This window comes from Diceros bicornis, chromosome 22 (assembly GCF_020826845.1).
Source record: "Diceros bicornis minor isolate mBicDic1 chromosome 22, mDicBic1.mat.cur, whole genome shotgun sequence".
Taxonomy (NCBI): domain Eukaryota; kingdom Metazoa; phylum Chordata; class Mammalia; order Perissodactyla; family Rhinocerotidae; genus Diceros; species Diceros bicornis.
This window is the reverse complement of record NC_080761.1, coordinates 23,220,800-23,243,715: the sequence shown is the minus strand read 5'-3', so window position 1 is coordinate 23,243,715 and position 22,916 is coordinate 23,220,800. Positions and strand designations below refer to the sequence as shown.

Here is a 22,916-nt window from a genome sequence, read left to right as displayed (position 1 = left end):
AGATTACCTGCAAAGGAGCAACAGAGTATCAATAAACTTCTCAACAGCATCAACAGAGGCCAGAGGGTAATAGAATAATTAGTTCCACATTGGAAAATAGGAATTATTTTCTCTTCCTTCTGTATCCACCGTATACTTGCATATTTCCCAGACCCTCATCCTTTTAATATAGTAATAATATAATTTTGTTTAGATCAATCATCAATATTTACATTATTATGAACATAAGTATGACTTGCCTTTGAGTATATGTGACCTGCTTTTGCCGTCTGAATGTGTTTAAGATCTTCTTGTTGTCCCTATTGTTTTCATATTTTACCGTGATGTGCCTTGGTATGTGTTTATTTTCTTTATTTTTTTTTGTGAGGAAGACCAGCCCTGAGCTAACATCTGATGCCAATCCTCCTCTTTTTTGCTGAGGAAGACTGGCCCTGGGCTAACATCCATGCCCATCTTCCTCCACTTTATATGGGATGCCGCCACAGCATGGCTTAACAAGCAGTGTGTCGGTGCACTCCCGGGATGCGAACCAGCGAACCCAGGGCCGCAGCAGTGGAGCGTGCGCACTTAACTGCTTGCGCCACCGGGCCGGCCTGGTATGAGTCTATTTTCATCCATAGTTCTGAGCACTTAATGAGCCTTTCAACCTGGAAATTCATGTATTTGAGCTCAGAAAATTTCCTTAAATCATTTCTTCCATTTTTTTTCTCATTTGTTTTCTCTGTTCTCAACTTCTGAAACTCCCATTGTACAGATATTGGCCTCCCTAGATGGTTTTATATGGTGTTTTATAATATAATATAATGTTTTATATTCTCTCTGTAAAATACAAATATAGAAATATAAATTTATTTAACATCTTATAATATTTTATTTATTTTTCTCCTATTTCCTTTTCTTTGCTTTATGCTCTACTTTTGAGGAGATTGACTCACCTGAACTTCCAAACTTTCTGTTGAGTGTTTCACTTCTGCTATCGTATTTTTTAATTTCTAAGAGCTCTTTTATGATTTCTGAATGTTCCTTTTTAAATAGCATTCTGACCTTGTTTCTGAGATTCAGTCAGTACCATAGTTTATCTCTTTGAAGGATATGAATAATAGTTTTATTTTGAAGTTTCCTCTTCTCTTCATAGTTTATTTTTCCTCCAAATTGTTTTTCTCTGTTTGTGGTTTGTTTGTTTGATCTTTATCTCGTATGCTAGAGGCATTCTTTAACTGTCTGGTAATACTTAAGGTATCTGCTCATGTTTAATTGTGGGTGAGTAAAAAGCTGATAGGAAGATCTGAATGAGTTCCATTGAAGGTTGAAGTGGCTGGGCTGTTTGTTGGGGGAAACGTCAATATCAATATGTTTGAGTTTTTCTTCTTTATCTAGGCAGATTCGCCAGAAATGACTTTTCTGTTCTGATTCTCCCACCTGGAGAGAAAAGGTCTGGTCATAATCATTCTTGAAGCTGAGTGAAAGAGCAGGGCTTGGAGGTGGCATCTTTGCTTTTAGTGTCTACACATTCACTTACTCATCCTAGTTTCAGTGTGGTCCTCCTGCTCTTAACCTAGGCTGTGCCATCCAAATCCAGTACACCTCTGTTTTGCCCTTTCCAGAGAATAAACATCCATTCTTTTGCTAGGGTGGTGTGATAGTTCATTTTATGTATCAGCTTGACTGGACTAAGAGATGCCTAGATAGCTGGTAAAACATTATTTCTGGATGTGTCTGTGAAAGTGTCTCCAGAAGAGATTATTAGCATTTGAGTTGGTAGACTGAGTAAGGAAGATTGCCCTCACCAAGGCAGGTGAACATCAACCAATCTGTTGAGGGCTTGAATAGAACAACAAAGTGGAAGAGGGGTGAATTTACTTTCTGCTTGAGCTGGGATGTCCATCTTCTGCCCTTGGACAACAGTGCTCCTGGTTCTCAGGCCTTCGGACTTGGACCAGGACTGACATCATTGGCTCGCCTGGTTATCAGGACTTCAGGTTTGGACTGGAACTACATTACTGGCTTTCCTGGGCCTCTGGCTTACAAACAGCAAATCGGGGGACTTCTCAGCCTCTTTAATCATGTGAGTCAATCTCTCACAAAAAATCTCTATCTATCTATCTATCTATCTATCTATCTATCTATCTATCTATCTGTCCGTCCGTCCGTCCGTCCGTCTGTCTGTCCATCCATCCATCCATCCATCTACCTACCTACCTACCTACCTATCAATTCATCCTATTGGTTCTGTTTCTCTGGAGAACCTTGACTAATACAGGTGAGGAGGAGAAGTCATCCAATAGCATGGGGTATGGAGGGAATCTAGGGAGCTAGTGCCTCTCAGCTTTTCTAATCCTCCTTCTTTTAAGCCACCTTCTTCACTCCCATTTCCAATATTACCTGGTGATGATGCTGTGGAATAAACTGAGCCAGCTTCAACTTTGACTTTCTTTGATCTGCTTGGTCAATTTTTATTTATCCATCTTCTTTCTATCTTTCAAAATTTTGTTGTTGTCTCCTCTCCCATTCTCGGTGTCCTTAAGATTCATACATTTCTGAATAATGACTATTCTTGTTCATACATTTCTAAATAATGACTATTCTTTGTGGTTTTTAAATGGTTTTTGGAGAAGCAAAATTTGGACAGTATGTTCAATCGACTATCTTTACCCAGAACTTTAATCTAGAAGCCTACATCCAAGTGAACTATTTTTTATGACTGATGTTTTCAAAGACTGGGAGAATTGACCTCTCTCAGATCTTAGCTGAAAAGAGTTACTAGAGGATTTATGTCAAAAATAAGGAAATTGATGGGCCAGCCCCAGTGGCCTAGTGGTTAAGTTCGGCACACTCCACTTTGGCGACCCGGGTGCAGTTCCTGGACGTGGACCTACACCACTCATCTGTCAGTGGCCATGCTGTGGCAGAGGCTCACATACAAAAAGAGGAAGATTGGCAGTAGATGTTAGCCTAGGGCTAACCTTCCTCAGAAAAAAAAAAAAAAAAAAAAAAGAAAATGGAAATTGAACCTTGAAGGAAAAGTGGAATGCAAGAAACAATACACTTGGGAGCCTGCTGGGGACCCAAGTGGATGCCACCTATGGAGAAGCTATTCCTTTCTGGAAGAATGTGGTAATGGCTTTGGCACAGTATGGAAACTTAACAGATCCAGAAGGCAGCTTCCACTGCAAGGCATTTCCACAGTTAGAGTGAAAGAAGCCATTCTAGTCCTATTGCCTAGCTTTGGAATGAAGCCTAGAGGGAAGGGAACCAGTTTCCCCATGGAACAACCCCATTCCCCACCACCGTGGGAGAAATTCTGAGTCCACGCGTTAGATATTTGAAAGTCTAATTTGAACCGGCTATGGGTGAATGAATAAATAAAGCTTCCACATGACAAAACAAATAAAAAATAGATTTGTATATAAGATTGTAAGATGGGTCGTGAAAAAAGCAAACCTTTTCAGTTTGGGAGGAGTTATGGGGGTTTCCAGCAGTTCGGGAACAAGGTGTCTCAATTAAAAGCTTTTCTGTTTCTTTTTTTCAGAAGATACTCTTATTGGACACGACAGACTTGCCACCCAGGCTATAACCAGGGCCCAAGAGAATTTCCTTTAGCCTCTAGAAACATAATCCTGTAAAATGCTTCTTCATATATTCCTTTCCATCTTTGTTTGCTCCACCTCAAGTATCATCAAACAAATATTTCTATTTTAATCCTGAAACTATTTCCTACATTACTATTTTTAATGTCCAGGTTGTTTGTTCTTATAATGGTATCCACTCAATAGTTTAAATTTTTCTTTTATTCTGATACAACATCAAAGCTATAGTTTACCAATTGTCCAATTTATATTTCTAATTTCTGTACCCTCCCACCCAACCGTCAAAGGCAGGTCACTATATAAAAGGTTATTTTGATGGATAGACAATATCATCAATTTCAACTACAAGCCTCGACCTGTGAAAAACTTGAGTTGGTATAAAATCAATAATAAATATTTATGTATTGCTCACAGTATGCCAGACAGTCTTTTGAGTACACTAACAGTATAAAAAGATCTGGTACTCACGACCAGCCTGTGAGGGAGGTACCATTATTATTTTCATTTTACAGAAGAGGAAACTAAGGCACAGAGAGACCAATAATGTGCTCTAGGTTCACAGGTAGTAGGTGGCTGAGCTACAAGCTGAAGTCCAGAGATTTGGCTCCAGAGTCCACGGTCCCAATGACAAAATTATGCTCCTTGTTCTGATATAACACTTTCTCACTCTTATTTAAACAGCTTTTTTTTTTTCCCCGTTAACAGTAATAGTACTTAATTTTGTTGATGATAAAAAGATTAAGCCAGTGCATTCTCAACCCTGGCTCAGTAGAGTCACCTTGGAGAGCTTTAAGGAAATACCAGTGCTTTGGTCCTATCCCAGAAATTATGATTTAATTGGCCTGGTGGGGCCCAACCTTTGTATTAAAAAGAAACAACTCCCCAGATGGTCCTAATGTACATCTGGAATTGTGATTCACTGGATTAGCTCATTGAGGCATCTTGCAGTGCTTGGTGGCAGAGTTTCTTCATTATCACCAATTACCTGGGCCTTGGGTACTTTGAAAATACCAAAGAATTGGTGTCATTTAACATCTTTAAATCCCCAGTGTTTTAGCCGTTTGCATTTCAAGCTTCCAGATCAGTTGTAATAGTGTGACTTGGCTTCTCATCAATTGTGTCTCTGTACACCATGCACACGCATGCATGCAGGCATGCATGCACACACCTCATACACCTGTTCAGAGCTGGTATTCACTACCTGTCCCCCTCTCAGTTGGTGTCCATTTTCTCTCAGTGCCCAGGCCTTACTGGTTATGAATACCACTCCTGTCCCTGTCCAATTTAGATCAAATCACACAATACGTGGATCCCCAATCTAACACATTAATAATGTCAGAGGCTATAAATCAGAAGCTGGGGTTCTGGGGTTTCACTGCTCTTTTTGGAATGTGTTTGGCTGAAGAATGCCTTGTTCCTCCTTTCTTTTCCATGCCACAGCACTCAAACAAAGCTTGTAGAGGAGAAATCATGCCTCCTGGGTTTAGCCCAAGTTGTCCACGGGCCTCCCCAATCTTTGGAGCCACGATTAACCGCAATAAGTCCAATTCCAAAGTCCTTCACCTTACTCATAGCCCCAGTAGTGACATAGAGCCTTAACTCCCAGGACTGGGGGGGAGAATGTCCCAGGGGTGAACATACGTGCTCATGAGCCAGCCTGCACCCCCCTGGCACAGCCACATGCTGCCCGTTCTCACTGCAATGAACCCTGAAATGCCGAAGGGGAGGTAGTCTGTAGCAAAGTGGGACGTGACACTGCTCACCTGGTCTCTTTTTAATACTGTCACCGGGGTTTTAGAGCTGTTTGTGGTCCAGTGTTTGGTGGAGATTTAGGGGATTTTTCTCTCTGGCTTTCCCAACATCCCAGCCTTTCTCCTGGATCCAGACAGGAGTCCATGAGGCTGGGCTGGGATCCTGGTGGCAGGATCCAGACTGTTTCATGATCTCTATTTCCCTCCAACAGCCAGGGCCGGGTGCCTCCTTCCAGGGATCGAGTTCTCTCCCTGCAGCCTGTTCTGCCTCTCATGCAAGTGGGCTTCTGAGAGCCTTCTCTAACCCAGTACACCAAATGTGCTGCTCTGACCCCAGAAAGCCTGCTCTGACTCCTTGTTCAGACTGTTGCTCCTCTTCAGATGGCTCTGTGCTCCCAGAGCACATCTGTGTAGTACATTTGTTTCCATAAATATCTCCCTGGGTGACCTACAGCTTAGATTTGGTTCTTTTTCTTCTAATTATAGGATTGCAGCTTGGGCAGGCCTCTGGGCATGTGTATCAGTGAGGATATGCCAGTCCCTTAGCCTTTCTTTCAACAAGCATCTATTGAGCGCCAACAATTAGCCTGCATAGAGATGACACAGGAGCAGATACAAAGATGAAGCAGACTTGTTCTTCGCTTTTGAAATCTCAGCTTCCATTGCAGATAACAGAGACCTAAACAAAGTCATTGCAAGACCCCGTAACAGGCTGCAGTTGAGGAATATAGTGAAGCATGGACGTGGGGGAGGGGACGCTTGAACTGGGTCTTGAGAAATGACTAGGAGTATTTAGTTTCCTAGGGCTGCATACAAAGTGCCACAAGCAGGGTAGCTTAAACAAGAGAAATTTCAGCTCTGGAGGCCAGAAACCTAAGATAAAGATGTCAGCAGGGTTGGTTCTTTCTGAGGGCTGTGAGGGAGAATCAGTTCCAGGCCGTGCCTCGGGCTTCTGGCAATCTTTTGCGTTCCTTGGCTTGTAGAAGCCTTGATCTCTGCCTTCATCTTCACATGGCGTTCTCCTTGTGTATGTTTGTGTCCTAATTTCCTCTTTTTATAAGGACACCAGTCATATTGCAGTAGGGACCCCTCTACTCCCGCATGACCTCATCTTAACTGATTGCATCGGCAATGACCCCGTTTCCAAATAAGGTCACATTCTGAGGTGGGGGGGCTAGGAATTCAACATATGAGTTTGGGAGTTGAGGGGACACAATTCAACCCATAACGAGGAGAATATCAACCAGAGAAGGGGAGGAAGACATTCTGATTCTGGAAAGAAAGAAGAGCCTGTGAGAATACAAGAGGAGTGGCCAAGAGGACGCAGCTGGGGAAAGGCAAGTGGCCAGTGGGGAGTGGGTATTGGGGTGGGATGGGCGTGGAGTGGAAAGGTAGGTGCGACTCTGGTCACAAAGGACTTTTCCTGCAGTACTCAGGGTATGGACACTTCTCTAGGGCAGAGAGAAACTCGCCTTCCTGGCCTCAGCCCAGCGGAGGGGTAGAGGAAGGAGGCGGTGCTCCAAGAACAGGACATTTCTGTGTCTGCCCAAACCTCCCTGTGTGGGCAGTACAGAGAGGTCAAGGGGGCTTTGCTAGTAGCTAGAGTGGGGTTCATACCCCGGCCCCGTACCCTTGGGCTACTTAAACTCCTCCAGCTAGTTTCTTCCTCCATAAATGACCGTGAAACTGTCTGGCACATCACAAACACTCAACAAAAGGTGGGAGTATTTGCACTGTGATGAGTCAGCCTAGGGAACTTTGACCTAAAAAAACCCCAAAAGGTTGCATTCAAACCATAGTGAAAGTGACCAGACTCCAAGCTAGGATTCAGAGTAAACTGATGAAGAGAAGATTAATGATAGAGAGAAAGTATCTATTTAAGTATCGATTTCCTTTTAAATGCTCGCTCTAAAAGAAATATCTACTTTACATGTTCAGGCCATTTGAGTGTGGCCATTTATACAGTGGGGTATATATTTTGTAATAAAAGAAGATTCGTAATAACTGCTTAACCTTGGGCCTTGGTGCCTCACAATGGATGATTCAGACCCACAGCAGGCACGTGACTATCCCTTGGGGGTTTGAGGCAGCTGGCGCTGGGCAGGAACCAAGGGACACTACCAGTCGGCCTCAGGGCAGAGCCCCCAGACACCTCCTGCAGGAATGCAGTGAAGGTCACTGGCAGGACAAGCCACAGAGCCTGGAATTATTTTGCCAGCTCATTTTCAACCTGGTAGCATGCAATGAGTGGGGGCATGTTGGCGTGTATGCATGGAGAGAGAGAGAGCATGAAAGCAAGACAGGGCAAAACACTGAGTGCAGAGTGAGAGGGAGAGCCAGAGGTGAGCTCAGAGTGCAGCACAGAGACCCAGAGAGAGACAGAGAGAGAGATAAAGAAAGATGGAGAGAGGCAGAGATACACAAAAGTCCAGAGCAGAAACAATGTCTTGGCATACATCAGAGGAGACCCAGGAAAGCAAGAGAGGAAAAAAGGTATATATTATTTTAAAGCATATAATATATAATAGACAGCAACCAAAATATGATTACTATAAAGGATATTATGAATAGCCTTACGTTGTACAGGACCTAGAGTATACAAGGTCTTTTCCACATGCCCAAATACCGGCCAATGAGGAGGCCAGCTAATGGCTTCTCATCCTGTCCCTGCCACTTAGAGACATGTGACTGTGGTTGAAAGTCACTTAGACTCTTTCTGCCTCAGTTTTCTCTTCTATAGAGTGGGACTGGTCATGTGTGCCTGGCTGCTCCCCTGGAGAGCTGGTGCTGAGGCATCCCATCCATCTCTGTGGTTCTTAGGGCTGCAAACGGAAGCTCAAGAATTGAATTTAGCCTCACAGCAGGTTTTGTTCTACTGCCACAGAGATTTAAATATATTCTGTTTTAATTCATTGCCAGCATTTGAAAATCAGGAGCTATTACAGATATATCTGGACATCGAGATTCTTATGAAAAATGGGCAGAATGGGCAACTCCGCCTCAAGCTGGTGCCAGCAATGCCCATTACTTGGGCATGCTTGCTCCAGTTCACCACAGTCCCCATCACTCCCTATTGTCTCCCTGAGGCCAGCTCACTTCATTCATTTCTATTACTTTCCGGGCCCCTGGAGTTTTTAAGTTTGCAGCACTTGTTCTATCTCACCAACATATTGTATTGAAATGATCTTTTCATGGGTCAGTCTCCTATCTCAGAGGCAGAGAATGTGTCCTGTTCACTCCTGGATTTCCAGCCCCAAGCACAGTGCCCGGCACACAGCAGGAGCTCAGGAAGAGTTTGCTGAACTTACCATTACGTGGCACTACCTGAGAATGATGAGCAAGGAGAGAGAGAATGGCAGGGAAAGCGGGTGGTGAAGACAGCCTCCGAGTCTGGCCTAGCATCAACCATGCACGCAAGGGTGCTCGTAAGCACTGGGGTTCTTTATTTCCTCCCACAGACGAGCTTCTTCCCTCTAAGGCCTCACCCAGCTAGGAGAGAGGCAATTGGATAGAGGGTGATACAGGATCCCGTGAGGGGCATCAGTGTTTCACCTTCCTCTATTTTGCCCAGAAAGTTAGAAGCAAGAATTTGGAGATCTCCAGACTGAGAGTGGTGCCACAAAAAGCAGGACCCCTGCTTAGGGGCGCCTGGGGGGAGAAGGGAATGGAGCAGAGCAGAGTGGCCAAGAGCACAAGGATGGGCCGGGCTCTGTGAGGGGCGAGCCCACCCCTGTGTGGGTGCCAGCAGAGACAGCAGGTTACTTTGCCTGCATGTGGTATAGATAGCCCATGTAAGGAAAGACAGGCTTTCGTAAAGAGGAAGATTTTAGGGGCAATGGAGTGTATGTGATCAAATTCCAGCTACATGCTGAATGGATGTGTGACCTTGAACAAGTAAATTAACCCTTCTGGGCCTGTTTCCTCCTTTTCCCTAAAATGGAGACGACAGTGGTGTCCACTTCACAGGATGTTGCATGGGTTAAATGAGATAACGCGTGTAAAGTGCCTGGCACGTGTTTGCTTGATGCATAACACTCTCTGTATTCATTTCCTACAGCTGCCAGAACAAATTACCACAAACTAGGTGGTTTAAAACAATAGAGAGTCGGGGCCGGCCCGGTGGCGCAAGCGGTTAAGTGCGCGCGCTCCGCTGCGGCGGCCCGGGGTTCGCTGGTTCGGATCCCGGGCGCGCACCGACGCACTGCTTGGTAAGCCATGCTGTGGCGGCGTCCCATATAAAGTGGAGGAAGATGGGCACGGATGTTAGCCCAGGGCCGTCTTCCTCAGCAAAAAAAGAGGAGAATTGGCGGATGTTAGCTCAGGGCTGATCTCCTCACAAAAAAAAAAAAAAAAAAAAACAATAGAGAGTTATTCTCTCACAGTTCTGGAGGCCAGAAGTCCCAAATCAGGGTGTCTGTAGGGCTACAGTCCTCTGGGGCTCCAGGAGAGAGTCTGTTCCTTGCCTCGTCTGGCTTCAGGTGGTTCCAGGCATTCCTTGGCTTGGGGCTGCATCACTCCAATCTCTGTCTCCATCTTTCCATGTGTCTGTTACTTCTGTCTCTCATAAGGACACTTGCCGTTGATTTAGGGCCCACCCTGTAGTCCAGGATGATCTCATCTCAAGATCCCTAACTTACTGATATCTACATAGCCCCTTTCTCCAAATAAAGTCACATTCACAAGTTCCAGGCCATAGTCATATCTTTTTGGAGGATTACCATTCAACTCACTACAACACTTAATGTTTATTGAGTATTTTCTATAAACCAGAACTTTACACACATTATTTGATCATTCAATTAAGCTAGATCTTGGAGGAGAGTCCCAGGTAGTTCCTACCTTGGGGTCTGATGCTATTTTCCCAAGTGATGAGGTAGTGCATGGCCATGTGGCTCCATGACTAGTGACCGAGGGAAGTGGGTTGACACATATCATTTCTAGATTTTCTGGATTCTCTCCTTGACCCTCTCCATGTGCAATATCCTTTCCCTTCTTTGCAAAATGTCTATGGTGGACACCAAGGTGCTGTCCAGATCTTCCTTTAGGGAAGGACTTGTCCCAGCTGCTGGGAGTGTTGTCATCACACAGCCTGCAGCTGTCAGCCCCTTTGGGAGGGCCTCAGTGCGGAGAGCCGCCTCATAGCAGCTCACCCACCCTAATGTGGGCCACATCCAGTGACAGATGGAGGAAGCAACACAAAGAACCTGGCCATATCAGCCTAATACGGGACAAACCGGGTGGGCCATTTTGCCCGAGTCCCTGCGGGGTCACAAGAGGCTTTGTGGGTCCTGCATCGCAACGTCACTTCTCCCAGCCCAGTCCTGCTTCCTCCCCCTCCCTTCCATAGGCGCTGATCCCAAGGGCACCACTTAGTAAACGTCCTGCACACTAAAGTCCAGATCAGAGTCCGCTTCCCAGAGACCCCAACCTGCACCGATGTCAAACAATCATCTGTTCTTGGGATCATGCGATTGTATGTGGAATAGAAATTTTACTCCAACTAACTTTGTAGTTATGTGTAATCATTCTGTTTCCCATAGGAGGCAATAAATGATGTTGCTTTGAAGTTTTAAATCATATTTAAAAATTTTGGGAGTTCTCTTTCGGGCTTTGAAGTTTTTTATTTTCCTAAGACTTGGAACATGAAATGAATCTAAGGCAACCCTACACTGTTGAAATACTCTGTAGGTACCTGGAAAAAGGAGCACCAGTTTGATAGTTGCTGAAAATTCATTTAGTTGAAAATAGTGTTTTGAGGTTTCAACTGGATTCACATCTGTCTTTGAATTTTTAATTAATTTGATGAAATTCATCAGATATTTAACAGTATCTATGAGCAAGAAATCAAAAAAGAATATAAGACAAGGGAGACAGGCTCCTGTCCCGATTAAGAAAATAGGCTGTTGGAATAAAGCAGATCTGGGTTTGAGTCTTCTCTCTACTACTCTCTGTCACTGAACTCTGCACCTCAATTTTCCTACCTATTAAATGGGGATAATAATGATATATACCCCACAGAGTCTTTGTGAAAGTTAAATGGGATTGTCTATCTAAAACATTTATAATAGTAAATAACATAAATATTATTTATTAGTATTAGCTACTTCCTGAGGCAAAGCATATAAACACCCCCCCCCAGTAGCACACGCTAAACAAATTTTAGTCACTGATTACAGAATCATCATGAAATTTTGTCTAAACTTGTTTTAGAAGGATCCCCAGGGCTTTTTTTCTTTTTAGAGAGAAGGCTATTGAATTTTCTAATACTGAAGGTGACATCTGAGTAAGAGCTAAAGGCAGTGCACGCACGTCACGAGGATCTCCTGGGAAAAGCATTTTAAGCACAGGGAACAGCCAGTACAAAGTTCTGAGGGGACAGTTAGACTGTGTTTGAGGACCAGCCAAGAGGTCCACGTGGCTGGAGGGGAGTAAGCAGGGTGGATGAGGTCCGAGATATAAGGGGGTGGGGCAAGTCTTATAGGACCTGCTAGGTCATTGCGATGGCTTTAGATTTTGCTAAATGATTTGGGGAGTTCTTAGGAGTCTGGAGATAAGGAACGACAGGGCCCGATTTCTGTATTAAAAGGATGCCCCTGACCACTGTGCTAAGAATGGAGTGGAGGTGCACAAGGCAGGAGCAGCAGGGAGACCACCGTGAGGAGGCCGCGGCAGTATCCAAGGCTAACAAAGATGGGGGCTGGGATCAGGGCTGTCACTGAGGGCCTGGAGCACGTCAGCACCTGCTATATTCTGACTCCTGTACTGAGGGAATTTGGTAATGTCTTGGGAGGAAGAGAAGAGTCAAAGAGAACTCGCAGTGTTTTGTCCTGAGCAACTGGAGGAGAAAGGTTCCTTTAACTGAGATGAGGAAGATGCAGGGGAGAGGCAGGTTTGGGAAGGAATAGAGGTGTTCGTGTTGGGACCTGTTAAGTCTGAAATAGCTCTTAAGCATCCAAATGCAAATGTTGAGGTGGCAGTGAGATAGAAGAGTCTGGAGTTAGTGAGCAGTCTGGGCTAGGGAAATATAAATTTGGGAGTCATCAGGCTATAGTTGGCGTTTCACACTATGCAACTGGATGAATTCACTGAGGGAGCGAATGGAGAAAGAAAGGAGATAAAAGGACGGGACTTGGAGGCACTCCGTGTTCAGGGGTCAGAGAGAGAACAAAAACCAGCTAAGGAGATGGAGAAGGAGCTGCCAATGGAGGACAAGGAAAATCAGGAGAGTCTGCAAACCAGGTGAAGGCCTGTGAGCAGGGCTTTGATGGTTGAACAGGAGTTTGTTAGGCCAGTGGTCCTCAAAGTTTGGTCGCAGACTAGCAGCATCAGCATCAGCATCTGGAAACTTGTTAGGAATGTGCAGAATCTCCAGCCCCACCTCAGATCTCCTGGATCAGAAACTCTGATGGTGGGGCTCTCCAGAAGATTCTGATTCACCCGGAAGTTTCAGAACCACTGCCCTAGGCATACAATTGCCTGCACAAAATTATAAAGAGGATCAAGAAGATCCTCCCCCCCACCACCACCATTTTCTTTACTGGAAGAGAACATTTTTAAAGACCCACTTAGTGCTCAAAGCAAATTTACTCCCCTTCCCCATGTCACCACCCCCATCCCCCACATCCCAATTTAGAAACCTTCTACTAATTTATCACGCTCCTTGGAGGGGAGGAATGCCCCCATTTCACCGGACAGAGGGAATGCTGAGCACCAGGCATGCCACACATTCCACTGCTAAATAAAAGGGGGGGTGGTAGTCCAGGGTTAGCATTACTGGGCCATAAACGCTGAGACTCCTGAGATAGAAAGCATATTCCACCCAACAGTTTCCAAATTTTCCTCTAGGTTTTCCTAGGAGAATTCCACCCTCTTCCATTCTGGGGAGAAGAAGTTAAAATTTGGGCCAGCCCTGCAGGACTGGCATACCAGATGCGGGGAGGCTGTCCCTATTAATAAGCTGGTTCCCACCGCGGATGGGCGGGGCGGGGCGGGGCGCCTCCAGTCCCAGTCCAGCCGAGGGGCTCCTGGAAGGCCTGCCCCTTGCAAGTGTCTGCAAAGGGTCTGATCCCAAGCTTTAAAACCCTGAGCCAGGCACCGCATCCTGACCTCTCTTCTCCCAGCCAGTCCTGGCTGGCTTTTCAAAAGTGTGCAGTTGTCTCCTCCCCGCCCAGCCCCATCCTCGCCCAGGACCAGCTGTGCGGTAGGCCGGCTTCACTTGCGGCGCGAGCAGACCCGGGGCTGCAGCAGAGCGAGCGGCGCTCTCCATTGTGCCACCTTCAGCTTTCCGCTCCGCTCCGCTCCGGGAGCCGCTTTGGAGAGTTGGGCAGCTCCCAGTGCACGCGGTGCCTCTCCGCTTCTCGCTCCCCGGTTCCCGGCGCCCCCGCCTCCCACGCTCCCTTCCACCGGGAGCGGCCGGTCCCAGCTAGCTGGCAGCCTGCACCCCTTTCCGGTCCTCCTCCCTGAAGCGCGACAATGCTTTTAAGGGGCGTCCTCCTGGCAGTGCAAGGTAAGGCCTAGACCCGGGGGGACCCCCGGGGGGCGCTCTAGTGACCCGCTCCCGCTCCTGCAGCCCCGGTGGCCGGCCGGGCTGGCCTTCCTGGGTTGGGCCATCCGAGGGCGCCTCCCGATTTTTCTCCGCAGCCGCTAACTTCCCTCCCCAAGCCAAGCCTGGGGGGGGGGGCGATGCGGGTGGGCGTGGGGTCTTGCAGTGGAAGCGCCCGGGGGAGAGGAGCAGGGGAGGGGACAGTGGGGCATCCCTCTCCCGCCCCCTCCCGCACACCTTCCCCCCGCTTTCACGAGGTAGTACCCCCGGGGCGCCCCGAGTTGCTGTAAATGCTCCCGGCCTGAGCCTAACAGAAACTCGCTTTGTGCCCGCAGCCCTGCAGCTTGCGGGTGCCCTGGACCTGCCCGCTGGGTCCTGCGCCTTTGAGGAGAACACCTGTGGCTTCGGCTCGGTGTTTGCGTTCCTGCCGTGGATTCTAAATGAGGAAGGTAAGGCGCTCAGTGCACAGGGGCCCGGAGTGAACTTTCCTCCTGCTGGTTGGCTCTCTCACAGGGCTAACGTTATCTTGGAGTTAAATCCCCCCGGGAGGAAAAGTGTGAGTCAGGGATCCTCCTTCCAACCGTCAGCTGTGCCGCATGGATGGCCAAGGGAGAGAGGGGGCCGGGAGGCAGGGGACGGCCTTTGTTCACCTGGCCTGTGGGAAGAAGCTCTGAGATTTTCCCCCTCCCCCCAGCACTCCTTAATGGAAAGGAGAAAGGGGGCACAGCTGATGATTGTCACCCACCAGCTGTGTGTCCCCTGCAGGTGATCAGCTTGTCTGGTTCTCAGTAGACACCTTTGTGAGTTGGGAGATCTGGATGGGGCTAGCTTTCTTCCTGCCCTGTGGAAGTGGTTCCATAATTCTGTGATGGAACCTCAGTGCAAAAGCTTACATTTATGTTGTGCTTGATGGCGTTTCGGTGCATGACTTCATCCTCATACTATTGTTGTGTTTATAATCCAGCACTTGGCAAAGGAGGAAACCAAGTCCATGACTGAATGCCTGAGGTCACTCAGCTGGCTGGCGTTGGTCATTGTCTCACCACTGTGTACCACTTGGGTTCTAGTGACAAAGTTTAAATGTGTGGGGTCTTCAGATATATCTTCTTACCCTTCATTATAGAGTGAAAAATAAGTAGTTGCTCAGGGCCCAACAGCAGGCACTGGGCACCCTTCCTCCTTTCCTTCCTCGCTCACTTGTGTCACCCGGTTTAGAAGCCTGATGCCCTAGGCCATTAGGACTGGGAAACAGCCTCCTTTAGAAAACCCTGCAGCAGAAAGGAGATGAGCTAACCTCCTTCCCCTCTCACAACTGAGGACCACTCCTCAGGCCCTCAAGTCATCCAAGCTGGCTCTCTGGAGAAGGGGGAGCCCAGGACCCCTGGTTAGGATATATGAACTGTCACCACAGCTTGCTCTGCCCCAGTCTTCTACATTAGCTTGTCTGACCCTCCCAGGTAGGTGATGTCAGCCCCATATTATAGAGGAGGAAATCTCAGTCTTAGAATATTCAGATGGCTGGCACATGTCACATGGTGTCACCCAGTGGCCCGCTCTGAGCTGTCTAGTTAGGGGAAGAAACAGGAGGGAACTAGCTCAGTGTAATCTTTATTTATTGTCAACAATTGCCACTTCTTGACTACTGCAGTTTACTTAGGGGTAGCTGGGAAAAAACAATTCCTGATTTATTATCTGAGGGATTCCTACCTTGCTGATGGCCTTAGGAAGGGCTCTTTCAGCTCACCACCCCGCCCCTTTCCCTGTCTTTGTTGTGTGAAGCATTTTGAGAGATGGCCTGATGTGAGAGCATTCTTCTCTAGCACAGTGCTTCTCGAACCTTAGCTGCATCAGATTTCCCTGGTGGGTGTGTTAAGACACAGGTTGCTGGGCCCCACCCCCTGAGTTTCAGATTCAGTGGGTCTGGGGTGGTGCCTGAGAATATGCATTTCTAACAAGTTCCCAGGTGATGCTGCTGCTGCTGGTCTGGAGATCACACTTTGAGAACCAGTGACCTTCACAATGTGTGTTCACACACACACGCACACACACACCCCTCTGCTGGTGGCTCTGGGCAGGGCTGGGACTAGGATGAGAGGGCCATTTGTCTGACCCTGAGGGTGAAAACCTCCTTAAGTCTTGTGCCCTAGACACCTCTCTTGCCTCCCCCTAGTCCTGGCCCTGAGAAAAGGGAGTCAACGTCAGCCCTGAGCCTGCACCACCAGTCTTCTGTCAGGACCATGGCCTCACACAGCCCACTCCTGGGTCAGTGGGCCTGCCACAGCCTGCTGAACTCAGCTGCCTGCCAGACCCACAGGAAGTGCTCTCTGCTGAGCTGGCACCTCTGCACCAGTGGCAGTTAAAAAGTGCCCCTTCAGGGAAAATAGGAAGATGCTTATAGGAAAAGGTGATTATGGTTTAATAGTATAATGAAGGCACTGTTGCTTTCCTTTTTGCTTTCTTTCTAACTTCTAACTGCCACTGCTTTCTGGCTCACGACTGGGGCTACTGGCTGGGGAAAGTTAATTCATTCTCCCTGAGCGCTCCAGGCGGAGCGGGCAGGTTAGGCTTCCGTTGTTACAGATGGAATTTTTCAAAGGCCAGAACTTGGACATAACAGTCCACTCTCAGAGGGGCAGTGAGGTCGGTGTGTGCCAGCCGCTGTGGCTGCCTGCTGAGAAGCCATCACTAAGAATTTCCGTTATAAACCCATTTGTAGGTTGGTAAATTAAAGATAATAAAATTGCCCCAGGCTGAAATTTGGCATGCTGCTCACAAGCTTCTCTGCAAATTTACTTCATCTTGCTGCAAAAAACCTTGGAGACTGGTTCCATCCTCCTCAGTGTGTTGGATCCACCATAGAAAGTTGTAGGTTTCAGGGACTTTTGCCCACAAGTCTTTGGAACACAAATGGCACTTTCTATATGTCCTTGGTCAGCAGGGTAATTTACAGTGGAGAGAACAATGCCAGAGCACAGGGAAGGGAGTTAAGTAGGGAAACAAATCTGCCAATTAGATTTTCATCACAGGAGATTCAAATCTGGGGATAGTTGTCTCAAAATATCTCCCCAGCTGCCCTAAATTGTATTTGAGGTCCACTCTTTTGGTTTATTTTGAGTATTAGGTCTTTAAGCATCTTCGATTACAATCCCAATGTCCCTAGTTCACGGCCATTTTGAAATATGCTTGATCTCCACTGGACACAGAATGAGTGAGTTTTGACAGGGTGGTGTGTTGGCTAGTGTTGTGTCCACAGTGGAGGGCACCCCCTGGGATAAGGTGGCACCAGGGCAGGTGACTGGGCCCTGTGACCTAGCCTCATCTAGTTTCTGGTTTTGCCAATAGTTGCCTTGTTTTTATGATTTTCCTCTATGTTTTTTTGTAGAATATTTTTATATTCCCTGACTTGTCAAGGAAAGTGAGCTTACATCAGACACACATTTGAACTCGCTTCTAAATTTTGGTTTGAATTAAATCCACGAAAGAGGAAATCTATTTTATCCTATAAAAATCTTCTTTATTCATTCATTTATTCTCTAAAAATTTTTTCTTTATTCATTTGCAGTTCAGAGAATATTGGAATCCCTTTGAACAATGGTTCTTAGCTGAAATCGAGACTGTCGTTTCCATTTTCCCAATGCCAGCTGTGGGGGCAGGAGCCCTTCGGCTGAAGATTCTTGGAGACCATAAAGTTGGCCTCACATCGGAAGAGTCACAATTCAAATTAGTCATCAAGTGGATTTTGGCTGCACTCTAATTTTTGGACGTTTTGGCTTAGCACCTTTAATGTAACTGCATTATAGAAACTGAGGGAAGGAGGGGGTAAATCCAAATCCAGGTATTCTTTCTTAATTAGAAGTCTGGAACACTAAGCCACCTGGGAGAGGAAGGTAGATGCGGAAATGTGTTAGGTTAAGAGGGGGTAAAAAAGGAAATTCAAAGTACTCGTTATAGAGAAGGTGTTTTTTCCTGCAACAATAGGGGTCAGGATTTGAGAAACTGCCTAACACAGGCCGAGTTTGGATGGTATTTGTACCTTGGAGCAAGTGATGGTATCTGAGGCGGGATGGCCAGCTAGAGGTTTGGCGTCACGGAGGAGTGGGGGTGGGGGACGTTCATTCTAAGCACATGTGTGTGTCTCTTTCTGACACCCCTTTCTTCACCCAGACCCCTTCCTTCTCTTTTCTCTCTTTTGTCCACTTGGCCATCTGGGTTTCAGTTCTGCACTCAGTCATGTGCCAATTATTATTAATAGTGATGAAGCTCGCTGGATACTTCTTGAGGCCCAGCTAGAGCCAAACGTCTGGCCAGCATCCCAAGGGGCTTTCCTGGGAGAAGAGGACCAGTCCTCCCATCCTGTGGATTACAGCTCTTTGCCTGACATCAGGAGTTCATAAGGCAGTTCCTGCCCCGTGAGCCTGCTTGAACCTGCATCGCCTCTGCTTGTTGGCCTCTCCGTGCTCTCTTAGCAGAAATACAACCCCCACATTGTGTAGAGGCTGGAGAGCAGCATGCGTCCAGAGTGTTCCTTGGATGCCTCTTGGAGAGCTGGTCAACCCTAGGAATTGGCTAAATTATTCCTGCAGTATCACATGGCATTTCCCGGGGCTTCCCTGGCCACTTCTGCTGTCAGGTTGAGCATGACTATCATGCACTGTGCCTGAGTGTGGCATTGGTTCTGCCCCAGCTCTGCCTGAGATCCTAGATCCTAGAGCTGGGCCTTAGAAGTCATCAGTACAACCTCCTTATTTTACAGAGGAGCCCTCTGGGGCCCAGACAGGCTGCCAATCACAGTCACAGACCAAGAGTGGCAGCCCCAGGCAAGGCCTCGTTTCCTCGCCTCTGCACCTGTTCTTTCCTCCAGCTTTGCTGCCTCTCCTAACATCCCTGTCTCCGCTGGGTCCTGGACCCTGGAGCTTTGGTGTATTAATTAGACTCTATAACGTGTTGGAAACTCTTCATCGGAGATCTAATTATTTTTCATACATGTAAAAGAACATGGGTTCCAAAGGTGCAGTGCTTTGGGCCTACCAAATCCACAAACCACTGCATTTTATGTCACATAGTGCATTTATTCACTCTTTCAGATGTGTGGGGATCCCACCTGCCTGCCGTCTGCAGCATGTAGAAAAGGGCTTGGCACATAGTTGATGCCTAGTAAATATTTGTTGAATGAATGAATTTGCTGAATGAATGAATCCAGTATTGGATGACAGAAAAGTCCTTGTGTATTTTCCTGTGTGCCCCTGGTTCATTCTGCCCATTCAAAGGTAGTTCCTTATCCTGAGAAGCAATGTAAGCCTAGTGGTTAATGTGAACTCTGAAGCTGAACAGCTTGGATTAGGATCCAGGCTCTGCCCTTTCGTGCTGTGTGGCCTTGGGCAAGTTATTTAACTCTCTGTGTCTCAACTTCCTCCACTGTAAAATGGAGATAATAAAAGTACCTATCTCATAAGATTGTTGTGAAGATTAAATACATTAATACATTTAACATGTAGTGAGCACTTTACACATGTAATCTGTTGTTATTCTTACTCTTACTATTACTAGATTTGTATTTAGTCAATCACGATTTCTTGTAATCCGGACAGCTTTCCAACATAGCTTCTGGGGAGCTCAGGAGATTGTCATTTTCTTTTGATTATAGTTTTGCCATTTGTTCATCATTCCAACCAGAGGAAGAACTTTCTTTTTCTTATTGTTTGGCTCTATTTTAAGCATCGGTTAGCCTCTCAGCCATCTGACTTATGTGTGGCTGAATAAGGTGTGGATGGAAAGTAATAAGAGTGAATTACTCCCAAGACTTAGACTTTTTTCTCTGTAAATTCTTGGTTTTTGTCAAGAATTCTTTGCTCCCTGCCCCATCACTCTCCCTCCCCAACCTGCTCTTCTCTACATATCTGTCCCACAGAGCTGGTGCTTTAGCATTCATCAGGCTCTGTGATGCTGGTACCTTCTATGAGACCCCTAGCCAAGCTGATCTCTCATCCCCTAAGCTCTTGGGCAGATCCCTAACCCTTGACCTCCCTGTCAATCAGTCTGGGGTCTGGGTTCTCTTGCCTGGCCCCTCCACTTGGGACTTAACCTGCCTGGGCTGGTAATATCTACCTGCTCCTCCCTGCCTTCATTGACCTCTCGGGATATAGGCTCTATCTGGCCAACCTCCTTCCTATCAAGGCTAACACCCAGTCTGGGTTCCTCCCTAGTCAAATTAGACTTACTGAATGGGAAGTTACTACCCAGCTCCTGGCCTGATTCCCAACAAGACGCCTGGGGATTTTCAGGATGCTTCTTTTCTCATGATTACAGAAGTTGGCTATGGCCACAATATGTTGGGAGGAAAAAATAATTTCTTAGTACATAACACAGAAGAACAGATTGCTAGTTATAAATGAGAGAGTCATTTAAGAGCAAGGAACTTTCACAGTATATCAGAAATTTCTATCATATTCATTAGGCCGTAGCTAATTAAGCAAAGCGTAATGTCATACCTAATATCAGCTAAGCATTCCTGACAAAGGTAAAATTTCTAGAGAAATTCTCATACCAATGCATTAGGCCAGTGGATCTCAACCCTGACTGGACATTAAAATCATCTAAAAATTTCTTTAAAAATAGCATGTCCAGGCCCTACCCCAAGAGATTCTTATTTGTTTGGCCAGAAATGAGGCCAGACTTGGCATTGTTAACAAACGCACACACACTAACAAATGGACAAACTCCCCAGGTGATTCCGATACACAGCCAGGGTTGGAGACAGTGCATTAAAATGACTGCCAGCTCCCCCCAACTCCCGCCCCAGATGTAAGAAAGTAGACGTGCCCTCTTGTTAAGAATGTTTTGATGGTTACCAGTTGCCCACAAGATAAAGTGCAACTGACTAGCTTGGCACTCAGGGTCCTTCATGATTTGCCCCAAATTATATTGCGACTCTTCCCTCCCATTAATCCCTAATGTGCTGCTCACTCAACACGCCCTTCAATTTCTTGCCCCCTTGCTCTATTTGTACTGTTGTCTACACCTGCATCACCCTGCTTTTTTATTCCCCTGCCCTATCCTGGCCTTTTTAAATCCTATCCATGCTTTTTGGTCCAGCTCTTTCTTGAAACATTCCCTGCGTTTCCCAGGTAAATGAACCTCTCCCTTCCCTCCCTTCTGCCCCTTGCTGTGGGCCTCTTCACTTTCCACCTTGTAAATCTTCTCATTAGCATCTCCTTATTGGAGTCCCCGCCCGTTCACCTCATCAGAGTGTTACATCTTTGGGAACAGGGCCCACATCCTCCCTATAACACCTGATAAACAGTATGTGGTATCAACAAACACTTTGAATTTAATCAATCTCTAAAGCCCTTATTTGAGATTGATAGAAAAAAACAGAAAACCCTTGACATTTTTCCTGTAGTGAAAGAAGTTGTGTTTAATAATCCTTCCTACCATAGCACTTCAAAGACTTTGGAGGCTTATGTTGTAATTTCCAAATATAACAGTGAAGCAGTATTTCAGCTTGCCTCACCAATACGTGGTCTGTTTCTTCTGTGACATACCAACGGACAAATAGGCCTTGGATTATTTACTCATCACGGCTGCCTGAGTCCCTTGATCCTCTGCCATCACAATCACAATGCAACCTTGAGAGTGACACGGCTTGGTCTGAAAAGTATTTTTGGCAAAAAATCATCAGACTTTGAACTAGCTTTTCAGAGCTGTAGTTTCTAAGGAACTCGAGTGTGAGACATCAATAGTACCCACCTTGATGGGTAAAGGAAGGTAGAGATATTTGTTTGCTCCTAGAAGAAAGCTCTTGCATAGTGATGTGACTAATGGAGAAACCAAAAGGTGAGATTTTCGATTCAATGAGATCTGCCAGAATATTTTCTTTCTCTACTTTGTGAGACATTTATTTGTGTTTTAGTGGATTCTGAGGTTAAGAATAAGACAATAAAACAAAATAAGTGGTACCTTACGATAACTTTATAGTCTCATGAATAAATTATGTTTTACAGAAAAAGCTAGAGAATGTTCATTCTATCCACAAGCATGTGAGTGCCTACTGTCCCTCAAGCACTATATTTGCAGTTGGAGTACATAGGGAACAAGGAGTACGTACATGGTCATGGTCCCTGCCCTTGTGGCAGCCGTAGACCAATAGGAGGAAATGCAAATCTATAATTATGGTAGAGAGCAAATGGAATTATATACTAGTCAAGGATCTTCACTGCAAACAGCATAAGTTGGCTGTTTGAGCAGAAAAGGAGTTTATCGGAAGGGTATCAGGTAGCTCTCAATTAACGGGAAGTCTAGAGAGCTATATTTGGGCAAGAATAAAGAGATACAAAGTGTAGGCAAGATCCTTCTGGAGGAACCATTGGTGTGACTTTGCCACTAGACATTTGTTACTGCTTGCTGGCCCTGCCTGTTCATTATCCTGTTGACAATGAGTACTGATGTGGCCTGCTGTCCAGTCCAGTAACTGTGAGGAGGGTCCATTTGAGGGAGACAGATCACTGGGGAGGCTGGTTAGGGAACTATCCGGTGGTCCAGTTAAGAGATGATGAGGGCTTGAAATAGGATGGGGGGAGTAGGAGTGAAAGGGAGGGACTAAATAAAACACGAGAAAGGGGACTAAATTAGCAGACTTGATGATTGATTGGGTGGGAGTGATGAATCAGAGGGAGAGTGACTCCCAAATTTCTAGTTTGGGCAGCTGTTTGTTTGGTGATGCCAACAGTTCAGAGAATTTCAAGGAGAACATCATGTTAGGGGAGAAGAAGATGTGTTCAGTTCTGAGCTCCCTAGGAAACATCCAGGTAGAAGTATCCAACGGGCCTTTGATGTAAGATCTGAAGGTCAGGTACCTTCTGGGCAGGACTATGGCTGTAGGAATCTTCAGCATAACGAGAGTGGTTGAAATCTTGAGCAGAGATAAGATCCCCCAAGGAGAATGTATAAAGTGATAACAGCAGGAGGCTGAGGGTGGAGCCTTAAATTCATGTTTAAGGATTAGACATAGGAAGCGGGTGGTAGAATGAAAGAAACAGA

At 46.2% G+C, this 22,916-nt stretch overlaps 1 protein-coding gene across 1 annotated transcript in view; it reads left to right on the top strand.

Moving 5' to 3' along the window:
* The first annotated feature begins 13,359 nt into the window (after positions 1-13,359).
* The window catches only part of MAMDC2 (MAM domain containing 2), a 163,463-nt gene continuing 153,906 nt past the window's right edge, over positions 13,360-22,916 (top strand). Inside the window, exons 1-2 of the mRNA XM_058565691.1 lie at positions 13,360-13,844; positions 14,216-14,329. Coding sequence (XP_058421674.1) covers positions 13,811-13,844; positions 14,216-14,329 — 148 coding nt within the window. The 5' untranslated portion in view covers positions 13,360-13,810. The remainder of the gene's footprint in view (positions 13,845-14,215; positions 14,330-22,916) is intronic.